General features: G+C 36.6%; 1 protein-coding gene and 1 pseudogene across 1 annotated transcript; both read left to right on the top strand.

The window, feature by feature from the left end:
* LOC120181373 (pentatricopeptide repeat-containing protein At2g37230-like) lies at positions 1-492 on the top strand. The gene has a single exon (XM_039186524.1). The coding sequence runs from the start codon at positions 1-3 to the stop codon at positions 490-492; it is 492 nt and encodes a 163-aa protein (XP_039042455.1).
* A 3,892-nt stretch (positions 493-4,384) lies between these two features.
* On the top strand, positions 4,385-10,793 carry LOC120181372 (annotated as a pseudogene).
* Positions 10,794-13,402: the final 2,609 nt, after the last annotated feature.

Below are 13,402 nucleotides of genomic sequence, written 5' to 3'. Positions count from 1 at the left end.
ATGGTGCTAAGAATTCCGAGCAAGTTGCTGGATAAGCTTGTTGAGAAGGAGATTGTGCTTAGGCCAGAAAATTCTTCAGAGATAGAAGCTAATGCATATGATCCAATGATGAAGCAGGTTGTTCTGGATCCTAATGCATATACCACCATGGTCATACAGAAAAAGCTCCGTCAATTGATGAAGGGTGTTCTGGATTCTACTGCGTTTAATAATTTGATCGTGGACATGCAAAAGGTAACCAGTCTTGCTTTTGAAGTTCTAAAGATCATGGGTAGGAGAGGGGTGTCTAAAGATGCCGATGCTTACAAATTGATCATCGAAAGCTACTTAAGGAAAGGTGAGCCTGCTGATGCTAAAACACCATTGGACAGTATGATCGAGGATGGACATCTTCCCGAGTCTGGCATATTCAAGTCGGTGATGGAGAGTTTGCCTGAAGATGGAAGGATTCAAACTGCAAGCAGAGTTACGAAGAGTATGGTGGAGAAGTGAGTGAAGGAGCATATGGACTTGGTGTTTAAGATCCTGGAAGCTCTTACCGCCGCTGTCTTGTCAACGGACAACATATTGGCTGCATCTGTAGTTGTTACTTTTGTTGTCCAGTCATCACTAGAACCTGAAAAGGTTTGATTGGTTAACTAGAGAGGATGTTCCAGTGCTTGAAGCTGTAGAGAGCCATGATGGTTTCAGAACATTCGCTTCGAAATTGCAGGCGAGAAACCTAAAGTACATATATTCTTGCTCAACCATCTCAGGATATATTTACCTGAGGTAATTAGATGTAGCTATACTTGTCCAGTCATCACTAGAACCTGAAAAGGTTTGATTGGTTAACTAAGAGGATGTTCCAGTGCTTGAAGCTGTAGAGAGCCATGATGGTTTTCAGAACATTCGCTTCGAAATTGCAGGCGAGAAACCTAAAGTACATATATCTTGCTCAACCATCTCAGGATATATTTACCTGAGGTAATTAGATGTAGCTATACCAATTTCTCTCTTATCTTACACGGGCAGTTTCATTTACAGCACAATGTCTTCCCTCCTAAATGTCTGTTGTTGTATGTTTTACACCTCTTCCAGACTTCGACAAAGTACTTTTTTTGGACGACAATGTTGTGATCCGACGTGATTTGTCTCCACTGGGAGATTGATCTACAAGGGAAGGTTAATGGAGCTATAGAAACTTGTGAAGGTGAGATGATTCGATCTTATTTTATCCTTTCAAACAAGGTCGGATCTTTGACAAACGTTTTCTCATTAACCGATAAATTAAAGGACCATACTAATTATATTTTGAAAAAACTTAAATATTAGTTTGAATATTATTGACCAAAGACTATATAATCATGCTTATTGAACGAGTCGATCGCGAGTTGGGTAGTACTCGATTAGTACTCAATAAAAATTGTTGCTGCTCGACTCGACTTGTTGTTCGCTAAGTTCGTTAAAATTTTGCTCGAACTGTACTCGTTAAGAAAATTTGTTACTCGACTCGTTGCTCATTAATCTCGTTGCTCGTTAAGCTCACCAAGTTTTTATTTTATTTTTTTAACTATAAATAAATCAACTAAAATTATGTAGAACTTAATAAAACATAAATTAATTTAATCATAAAATTATCAAAAGAGTTTATGAAACAAATTCAAATTCTAAACATCAAAATAACAATCTATAAATACGTTAAAATAATAATTAGAGTTTGATTTTTGAGTGTAGTGAAATAATTATTAATTATTAATTTAGTATTTTAATTATTTATTAGAAATCATATATAATTTTTTATATCTATAGTAAATTAGTAATTTTTTGAATGAAATAATTTTTTTAAGATAACTATTGAAAAGTTATAAAAACTTAACGAGTTGTTCTCGAATACGAGTAGAGTTGGACTTTGCTCGACTCAGCTCATTAAGTTCTCGAGTCAAGCTCGAGTTTGAGTCGAGTCAATCAAAGTCGAGCTTTTATTGAATTTTGACTGAGTCGAGTTCGAACTAATTGTTCAACTCATTAAGCACCCCTAAACATAATATATTAAACCAATAACTATAACTATGATTTGACGTGAGTAAAACTTGACTTATTTCTAAAAAGTTGAATTTTTTTATTTCACTCTTAATTTCATATTTTCGATTTCAAAGGGTTTCAAATAAAATTCGAGTTATAAAATAGAAGTCGAATGATTTGAACTTTTTAATAATTAGTTAATTGATTTTTAACATTTAAGTTCGAGTATAATTCTTCAACTTTGTATGATATATGTATATTGCATATAGAAAAAGAACTCAATGTAGCCCTTTGACCAACTGTTTCCGTCATTGACTAACTATTCAATTAATATTGCTGTTATAAATTAGATAAATTACACCATTCATCACTCAAACTATCTTTTCTTTTATTTTGGTCACTAAATTCATCACTCAACTATCTTTTCTCTTCTATTTCGATCACTATATTTAAAAAAATTCAATTTTATCACCCAACTTTTAAATTACTCTTATTTTAATCATCATGAATAAATGTCAGGCCTTGTTGATTCTTTTTTTTCTTCCTGTTCATCAACATTTCATGAGCCTGCTCGATCCCCACGTAACACAGTCCCTTCAGCAAGCAAATGTATGTTTGAACGGTTGGTTTGCACCCAATTCCATCCATCACTTCAAAAACTCGAAAAACATTTGGATTATACTCATTTTCCATCATGTTGTGTAAAACTCGTTGAGCTTCGTCGACGTCGTTTTTCTTGCAGAGCATCTGATGATGATGGAAAATGTGGAACAATCTGGTGCTAAATCAAAACCAGACAATGATGATACATTAGAGAAAAGTTCCATGGCTAGATCCGGCTCGTTTGCTGTAAACAAGGCCATCAACAGGCCATTGAAATCTGATAAGGTCCAATCGCTCGCATCTTTCTCCATCATGCTGAGAATTTCACTCGTGTTATTAAAGGGTATTGATTTGATTTTTTCCAGGAAATTACAGCTCGAATTCCGGAGGTTCCCTCGTCTAGATGCAAGGCCGATGATGCAATACGCTTGGAGTTTGGAAGGCGCGAAAATCATGGTAAAAACCTGAAGCTTGCAACGATGGATTCTTTTGGGATTACTGAAAATGGAAGGATAATGAAACAAAGGAGATTGGATTTTAAATGAACAAGACATGTCAGGGTATAATTTGCAAAGACTGAGGGGAGATATTGAGGATAAAAAATCAGTTAAATGGCAGCCAGCTTGCGAGTGACGACTGGCGAGCGTTGCGATTGCGTCGCAAGGCTTTTGAACTACCGGTGACGTCGATGACCTTGGACTAGCGGAGACGACGGGAGAAATGGGACGGGGAGCGGTGGCGTGAAGAACAAAGAAGAAGAGAAAAGAGGAGATGGGGGCGCCGCACGGGTGATAGAAGGGAGATGGTCCGACCTGATGCAATTTATAGGGACCATTTTGAAATTTCGGGATTTGAGGCGGATGAGTTTTATAGTAGGTAGGTTCGAGGCGTGACGGGATTAGATATAAAATAAAAATTGACTCAACTCGACTCGGTTATATATATATATTAAATATTTTATTTTTATAATGTTGAAATATATTATTTAATTATTAAAAATTATAAAATATATTTTAATAATTTTAAAAAATAATAAATGATTATAAATATATTATAAAACAATTATTTTAATTATTTTAAAGTATTGATATATTCGAGTCGAGTGAGATCAAAATCGGGATTTTAGTTTAAAAATCGAAAAGGGTTAGGGCGGAAAAAAACTAAGAATTATTGGGGCGAGGTCGAGTATAAACAATACATTTTCGGGTTGGAGTCGAGGCTACCAAAAACCCAGCATGTCCTTCCCCGTGCACATCCCTAGTTTTGTGTTTAAAATAAAGTGGTTTAACTACAATCTTAGTCTCTAAAGTCTCAGGATTTTCAAAATTAAAATTTTTAAGAGTTCAATGACCAAAATAAAAGAGAAAATAATTGAGTGATGAATAATATAATTTACCTAATTTATTACAACAACAATAAACAGTACGGTTGATTAATGACGAAATACGTAATGAAAAGACTACATTAGATATATATTTTAAGTTATCACTCAAAAAAATTAGATGGAAGATCACATTAATTTTTTAAAAAACACAATAGCTTCACGTGTCTTCCTGTCTAAAAAATAACACACAATCTAGAGTTTAATGTGTAATGAGTGTTGTTTACTAAAACAATTAGTTAAACTTAAAGGGGGCACGTGTCAATTGAGGAGAACATGCACTTATTAAAAAAAATGACGCAGGTACCACACATCGAAGGTCTGGACCTACCGGGCCAGCCGGGTATGGACTCTGGACCGAATAAATGTATTAACAAAAAACAATTTTCAAATTTCAGCATCGTTCTCTTTGGCATTGCTTGTTATTGTTGTTCCCATTCCTGCTTCGTACGCAACGCATCCCGTTATTCCCTTTTGCGTCTTCGCTCTCTCACTCTCTCCTTTATTTGAGAGCTCACACTCACGGATCTATCTCTCGCGCGCTTGCTCTCTCTCTTTTAAGGTCAAATCACACACGAATCAGGTACTTTTGATATTGCTTTCCCCACATATATTTTATTCCAGTCGATCTCTGATTGATCGTTACAGGCTTATTGCTGCTGTATTCGATTGATCTGCTAGCCGTCTGTAAGATCGTGCCTGTTTTTTTTATTCGGTTGTTGAATCTGCTTCGTGCTTTACATGTCTGTAAAGGTTTTTTTTGAGCTATCTGTTTGATCACTAGTTGTTTTTAGATGGAAAATAGTATGTATACGCCTTCTATTTTCTAAGAAAAAGAATTTGTTTTGATCGCTAGTTTTTTTAATAGAGGTTACAGTAATGGCTGAGAACTTGTGCTGAGGACTATTTTAATTATAAATGTTTACACAAAGATTGTCGGATTGTTATTAGATTTTTTGTTAGGCAATGTCGGGCTTTTGTTGAGCCCCCATTCTTATATTTAGTATAATTTCTAAATATTACTTGCAATGAGTATTTTGTTTCTTGTTTCTTTCTGCTGTCATCATTTCAATCGATCCTTAGTTGAAACTTGTTTATTGATTCCTTGAAAATCATGCAGATGGCCATGCAGGAAGGAAGTCCTGCGGATATTCATATTCCCAGTGCTCAAGTTGTTGGAAATGCTTTTGTGGAACAGTATTACCATATTCTTCACCAATCACCGGATCTGGTGCAGATTTTATCGAGATTCAAGTCGTTTAAGTTGGCCTGATATATATGGCAACATGACTACAGTAACAACAATACAAGTATGTTAGTTGATAATTTCCTACATGAGCTTATTGTTATCGAGAATTCGATACTGTACGACCTCCGTGCAGAAGATGACTAGTTTCTAGACTAAGCTGATAACTAGTTTCTGATAATAATTGCTGAAAAATTGCAATAAATTTTATTGAAGAATTTCTTTAAAAAGTATGGATGTTTATGCCTTTTAGGTGAAGCTTTTTATGCCTTGTTTGGTGCATATGCCATATTTTAAACTTTAGTGATGGATAATTAATCAAATATTCGTTTCTGGAGACATTTGATATAGTAATATAGATTTTATAATTTCAATAGAATTTTTTATATATAACTGTAACTTATCTTTAACATGGTTTTATTGACCGGTAAACTGATGTTTGCTCTGCAGGCAATTAATGAAGGTACTATCACTGAATTATGAGGAATATACAGCAGAGATAAAAACTGTGGATCTCAGGACTCTTTTGAGAAAGGGGTCATCGTAGTGGTATCTGGATGCTTAACAGGGAAAGACAACATTAGAAAGAAATTCACTCAAACCTTCTTTCTAGCTCCACAAGACAATGGCTACTTTGTCTTGAATGTTTTTCAGGTACATTGCTGACACAGAGGTGCAAAACACTGTTCCGGTTAATGGTGCCAGTGAACAGGTTCAACATATGCCACGACACCCGAACCAGGTTTGATCTAATTCTTTCTTTTGCATCGTGTTCATATTTTCTTTATGCACAAATCATGGAATTGCTTTAAAATTTTCTTCCAGGGCTCTCTCATCCCATCTTGTGGAGGACCCATTAATTAACCCTGAAGAGGAAGATATTAATAATGGAGTTGAAGTTTGTGATCCCTCTGATGAGGAAGAAGGTCAGTAATTGAAGGAGGTTGTTGAACCACAAATGTTGTCAGTCAGAATGAAAGTGTTGTGGCTAACGAGTCAGCTCCCGCGGTTCTACAAGATGCTCCAAAGAAATCGTATGCTTCAATTGTGAGTTAATGTTGATTCTTTTTACTCTCCATTCAAGTTTTGGTGATTCTTTTGATTTATAATTGAACTTAATTGTATATTAGGTCAAAGTGATGAAAAGCAGTTCACCATCTCCGGTCCATGTAACTACCAGAAATGTAATGGCGGCACCTGCAGAGCAACGGTCAACCGTTCTGCAAAACCTGCTCCAACAACACCAACGGTAGCAGTTCCTAATAGTGATAATGCACCTGAAAGTAGCAATGAGAATGGGGAAGGTAATTGTTAATTTCATTTATGCCACACGATAATAGAACAGCTGTTTTCTCTGTGTTGGCCCAACTATTTTTTTCATGAAGTATCTGTGTCCAACGCATATTTGGGGATGGGTATAGGGATAGGACCTTTTAAAGGTCCTCCAAATACATGGAAAAACTTAGAAAACAATGAACTTATCTGTTTTGGACTTATACCCATAATTGACATGTTCATTTGAATCCGTGAAACATAGATTGTTTTCTTTATCGATAAAGTTAGATCCACATCTTTTCTATTTTAATCAATTATCCAATAAGGGAGTCAAGAAGCTTAACTTGATTTTGGCATGTTTTATCTTTTGTCATGCCGATTTTCCTCTTTGATGTACTCAATGCATATTCTTTCTTGGTTTAAAATATAAACCTAGTGTGCTTTGTTACCTAATCTGAAGGACACTCCATATGTACGGAATTGCCTTATAATGCAACACCTGCACAACTTGAGGAGGCATTCAAAAAATTTGGGCCCATTAAGCACAATGGCATCCAAATTAGAAGTAATAAGGTTAGCTAAGATCAGTTTGGGGTTCTCTTTCCTTTTTGACTTTTAGTTCAAGTTCTTACTGTTTTATGCGTTTCTTGCTTCCTGCAGCAGGGATTCACTTTTGGTTTTGTTGAATTCACGACTCAAAGTTCAGTGCAGAGTGCACTTGAGGTATTGTCTCGTACCTTTATCACTCTTGTCATAAATGTGGTGCCATCATGTCATCATCACATCACTCTTCCTGTCAATCACTTACATGAAAAACGTTTCATAATATTAGCCTACCCAAATACATATTGTATGCGTGGCAAGTATTCTATATTCCTCTTAAAACTGAAATGAAAATGTACTTGTTTATTTCATCTGAATGGATTACCTGAAACAAGAAATAGAACACAAATCCTAGATCAGTGCCTTCTAAGTGACAGTATGTTTGAATGGATTGCCTGAAATGTGGGCCTTTCGATCACTTGAGAAGTATCTGATTAGATTATTTCATCTTGAACTTTCTTTAAGAAAACTATACCACTTTGTAGGTAATTTAATCAACTACTCTAAAAGAATAGATCCACCTTGATTTGGCATCCGATTGCTGCTCTGACTCTTCATTTTTTCTTGAAGTACCCGTGTCCAATACATGTATTTTACACATACTTGAATCAGATATGGGGATCTGTTCCTCCAAGGACTCTCTAAATACATGGTAATCTTGGAAAAAGGAAAAGGAAATTTCACATACCTGTGTCCAACATACCCGAGTCCAAGTAACATAGTTGGCTTCTCTTTCATTTCCTTTGTTACTTCTGGACTGTATATAACTGCGAAACATGCACCTTGTACCAATTCTTGCACATTTACATCTGGTATTCTCCTTAACCTCATATTAGTTCATCATTTAGTTTGTACTTTATTTGCAGCCTTGTTGAATTCAGTTGGAAATTTGAAAGCTAAAAGCAATTAAAATGTTAACATGTATTTTATTTTTTTTATAAGAAGTGGAGGTCTCGTTAAAAACCCCCTTCATAATTATAGGGTGTTCCACTAAACAGCGGAAGGAGGAAAATAGTGCCTCTAATTTTATTAATAAAAAAGAACAGTACATAGCAGATCAGTACAACAATACTAATAACCCAGTCAGGAAGCATGAAAGAAGAGACAAGAAAAAACCAAAACCCAACCAAAACACCCTATCTTAACCTATTCCTTCCTTTGCTAGAGTGTCTGCTTCTATGTTTGCTGGCCTAGCTACCCAACAGAGAATGCCCTCCAAGATCCTAATCTTATCCGCTATTTCTTTAGAAATAGAAACATACATACTTGGACATTTATCCAAGCTCTTAAACTACTCCGCACACTTCTTACTATCACTCTCAATAATCAACTGCCCCTTAGAATACCAGCTAGATGATTCAAAAAAGATTAGGCCTGATTTAATGGCTTTAGTTCCATTAAGTGGAGGACCTGGACCAGCAGCTTCTGAAAAAGTTCCAAGAACTGTGCTGAAGCTATCTCTTAATCCCACCTATACCACTTGCCTTCCAATCACTATTGACTGCAGCATCTACATTCAAAGCGAATCCATCGATATAGGAACATTAGAGAATTTTGCTAGGAACCAAGCTGCTAATCTGAAACCTTGCTGTGAAAAAAAACTGAACCGGATTGAACATCCCCTTTTCGAAACAATGCATTCTACATTTCCAAATCGTCCACAGAACTACACCAAGAATAATCTCCAAATTGTTGAATGAGGTACTAGTTCCTCCCAAGCTGATAGAAAACAAAGCGCATTTTCATGTATAACTGCTGAAATTCCCCAAAAATGCATAAATCTATTCCACAATCTCCACGTAACAATGCAGGAGAAAAAATAAGTGCGAAACAGTTTCTATTTCCTGTTTGCATAAAGGACACAGTGGATCCATTATCCCTTGAACACCTCTCCTTATTAGTTCAGCCCTTACAGCCAATTTTTGATGAACCACTTGCCACATGAAAGTCTCCACCCTTGGAGGCACCAAACCCTTCCAAATATAACTTTTCCAAAACTGATTTGGACCCATCTCGATGGAACAAGAATTTATACAAGATCTAACTGAGTAAACTCCATCCTCATTTCCTCTCCAAATTAGGCCATCTCTCAAATTTTCCAGAAGACTAATATTGTTGATTGCTGTCAACAATTCAATCCTCTGATCCTCCCTATCACTCAAATTCCTTCTCATCTCAACATGCCAATTCCAGCCTCTAACTCCATATTCACCAAACTCAAGTAGCCTTCTATTTTGATTAGTAGAGAGGGAAAAAAGCCTAGGGAATATTTCTTTGAGGGGGACTCCCATAACCCAAATGTCATGCCAAAAACGAATATCCTCGCCATTCCCCACCTTGATTGGAAAAAGCTGCAAAATCTGTAGCCAAAGGAATCGTTTTAAAGTGATTATTCAGCACAGATCTCCAAATCCAGGAAGCATTTGCTGGTACTCGATTGTTGAACACCAACGACTTTTTATATAAGTTATATTTATTGCAAATCAGCTTCCTCCATTGTCGTTTGCAAACATCCAATACCATTTCCCTAAAAGGGCTTTATTCATTAAATTGAGATCCATCACTCCTAAACCTCCATTGTCTTGAGATTTACATACTGTCGTCCAATTTACCCAATGAATTTTATCCCTTTCAGAACCTCTCCCCATAAAAAGCTTGCCATTATGGAATTTAGCTTCCTGTTCACACATTGTGGACCAAGCTTCACATTATGGAATTTTAAATATTACACTTGTGAATTACCTGGTCCACAATTCTAAGGTCCAGAATCAAAGGTTTAATTACAAAAATCATCCTTTATTTCCCCTTTCTCAGCTGTCCTTAAATTTTGTTTTAAAACTTTTACCTGGTCCACAATTCTAAGGTCCAGAATCAAAGGTTTAATTACAAAAATCATCCTTTATTTCCCCTTTCTCAGCTGTCCTTAAATTTGTTTAAAACTTAACTATGATATTAATCATGGACCTCTGCTCAGTGTTTTATGTGAGCATATTTTGAATTTATCGTTGTGATGAATGGCATTTCAGGCCTCTCCAATCACAATTGGCGATCGCCAAGCCGCTGTGGAAGAAAAGAGGACAAGTACTCGAGGTAATTCGAATTTATTTCAGAGAAATGCTTTGACACCAGAATTTCTTCAAAATTTCCATCTTTTCTTACTAATAATGTTGTTTTACCGAGATGAACTCTTTAGTTCATCCAATGATGGTACCGAAATTAGGAAAAATATGTTCTCAACCTTGCTATTGCAATATGTTCAGTGTGCATATAATATAGAATATATACTTGAGAAAACTGCTGCCTTTTGCAGTTGTTAGCAGTGGGAGAGGAAGGTATGCATCGGTTAAAGGGGGTTTCGGAGTGACAGTTTCCGTGGCCGAGGGAACTTCATCAATGGGGAGGAGGAGGGTATGGCAGGAATGAATTCAGAAACCAGGGTGAGTTTCGGGTCAACCCAGAGGTCCAGGTGGACGGAACGGAGACAGTTATCAGTGGGCTAATGAGAATGAAAGGGGGGTCGTCAAGGTGTGACCCCAAAGCCTTGAATTTATTTGTTTCAGACATTAGCTGAGAAAGTGACCAGATGATTTTCGACGGTATAAACAAAGATTAGGAGCTAAAGATTCAAAGTTTTTTATCTTCACAGATTTCATCTGTATGAATGATTAACTATTTTGTATTCTTGATGATATGCTCTCAAATCTTTCCTTATTACATACATTTATTCCCGTGAAAGCATCAAATGATCGGTCATGCATAGGCGGTGTTATCTTAGCCATAAGAAGCTTAAGCTTGAATTGAAATTGTGGATCAAAGCTTAGAGTTTGAATTGAATATTCAATACTAGTTTATATATACATGCACTTGGGTGTTCCTTCAAGAGGTTGCAGACGTTGGACTGGCAGTGCAGCAAGAGAAAACCTAACCTTTTTTGGTCCACCATTTCGTGTTGCTTAGGTGTCTGAGGCTTTGGCTTTCCCGAAGGACTGTCTGTGTTTCGTTAGGCCATCCTAGCTTCGGTGTTTCTGGAGTTGTCTGTGTTTCGTTAGCTGTTCTGAAAGTGTCTGGAGTTCTAGGGTGGAGCACTCTTGTTGGCTTTGTTTCTCTGTACTCTGAGGCGGCGATCCATTTTCACTTGAATCTCCTATCAATCTTCATTGCAAGAAAAGAATGAATTAGCATGTTTCTGTAATACGATTAATATCTTTAATTTCTTCAATGTCGGTGCAAGGTTTCGCGCCGGAAAACTGAAAACCGAATATTGGAAACATTCAGTTGAGAAGTAAGAGCTTACATAGGGAAGGCAAAAGATTTGACACTTGCATCCGATGGATCTTGATGAACATCGCACACAGGATGGGAAAGAGAGAGTTCTTTATGAACATTGACCTTACGAACCCGAGATTCTTTCTTCCTCGTTGTGTTGGTTGCTTCTGCTTCTGTATCTCCATGGCGGCCCCTTCGAGTCACCACTTTGCCTGGTAGTTTCAGTCGCTGTCTGATTATTAAGTGGAGTGACCGGGAACGGACTGCCAATTAAACTCATGTTCCCCGTGTGGATACTAAACAATAACTCGTTGTCTAAGCCGATGACACCACCTCGACTAGCAAATTCAGCTGCTGACAAATTGTTCCACGGAGTGCCTGGCGGCAACGGACTACAAAGTGGCGAATCGTTATAGAAATAAAACTCACCACTTTGCCCGGTAGTTTCAGTCGCTGTCTGATTATTACGTGGAGTGACCGGGAACGGACTGCCAATTAAACTCATGTTCCCCGTGTGGATACTAAAGGGTTCCCCGTGTGAAGGCTAAACAACGACTCGTTAGAACGCATGCTCCATTCCCTTGTAGCTGCAGTTGTTGTTCTAGCAAAGGCATGAGACGGGGTGTTGGCTTCGGTAGGTTGTTCTGCAGCCAATGTTTGACGAATCGATGTGGCCGGATCATCGTCACCGGATGACGATGAATGAGATATTATGAGTATCGGCTTTTTCCCCGTCAAAACACAAAGATTTTCACTCGGTGAAGCAACTCGGGTCCGTATTTGAAACACTGTCGGAATCATGAACTCCACTCATATTTCCACATTCAACCAGAAAATTATGCTTTAATATGCAACAAAAACAAAAAATAAATCAAACTTCCAGGCTCTATCTGTTTTCATAACCAAACACAAACGAATGATGAACAAGAAAGAAATTGTTGCAAAACTCCCAGATATAATCGTTAATTAACCATAATTTCTAATCAAATTCAAAACCACATCAAGAAACAAATAGAATCAAAGAATAAGATTCGAACTAACAAAATCAAATGATAAAAACCAATTTAAAACTTACTTCGAAGATTTTAAAAATACAGGTATCCTTTCAATGAATCCCAATCAGAATCGCTTCATTGACTAGGAAATGAGGTTTAGGCTCCTCTTTATCAACCGAGTATTAAGGAAACTTGATAGTTAAAAATAAAAAATAAAAAAGATTGGGAAGCAAGAAAGCTAGAGAAAACGAGAGAGAAAATGTTGGATGAGAGGTAAAATTTGAAGGGCCTGCCATTGGTATAGGCACTTTGTGTCTCTGTTTTATCTATAGTAATAACGAACTTTAGCCGCCAAAAAAACTATTTAATTTGTACATGTTTATTAATCAGGGGTAAAGTACATCTTGAGTCATTGAACTATACTTAAATAATCAATTTGGTCACTGAACTTTAAAATGTTATAAAATGGTCATTCAATTTAGGCAAAAATGCAAAAGAGGTCCTATACTTTTTTAAAAACCAATGTGACCTTCTTATTATCTCTTCTCTTAATGTAGCCTTCCAATTTAGAAAATAAATTTAATATGACTCTTTGACTAATGTTTTTCGTCATTGACTGTTATACAGTGTTGACGTGATAGTTTACTATACTGATAGATTATCATGCAGCACCGTAAACTGACATATCAATATTATGAACTGTCACACCAACACAGCACAGTAAACTGACATATCAATATTATGAATTGTCACACCAACACTGTAACGATCAACGAAAATAAAATGTTGGTTAAAGAGTCACATTTAAAAAAAATACGTTGATCACATTAATTTTTTAAAAAAATATAAGGATTTCTAATACTTTTTGTCTTCAATTTATCAAACGGCCAACACGAATCAACCAGAAACCCACACACGTGTTGCCATCGTCTACATAAACCCTGAGGGTTTTACTTCGAGATACAACCCTGGAAAAAAGGGTTTTCAGTTCCATAAAAGCAGAAGGGTAGGCTTCGGAAAAGCCTCTCA

This window comes from Hibiscus syriacus, unplaced genomic scaffold (genome assembly GCF_006381635.1).
Source record: "Hibiscus syriacus cultivar Baekdansim isolate YM2019G1 unplaced genomic scaffold, ASM638163v2 tig00112523_pilon, whole genome shotgun sequence".
NCBI classification, from domain to species: Eukaryota; Viridiplantae; Streptophyta; class Magnoliopsida; order Malvales; family Malvaceae; genus Hibiscus; species Hibiscus syriacus.
This window is presented reverse-complemented; position numbering and strand designations above follow the sequence as displayed.

Coding starts and splice junctions, on each gene's coding strand:
- LOC120181373 (XM_039186524.1), top strand. CDS start 1: ATGGTGCTAAGAATTCCGAGCAAGTTGCTGGATAAGCTTGTTGAGAAG.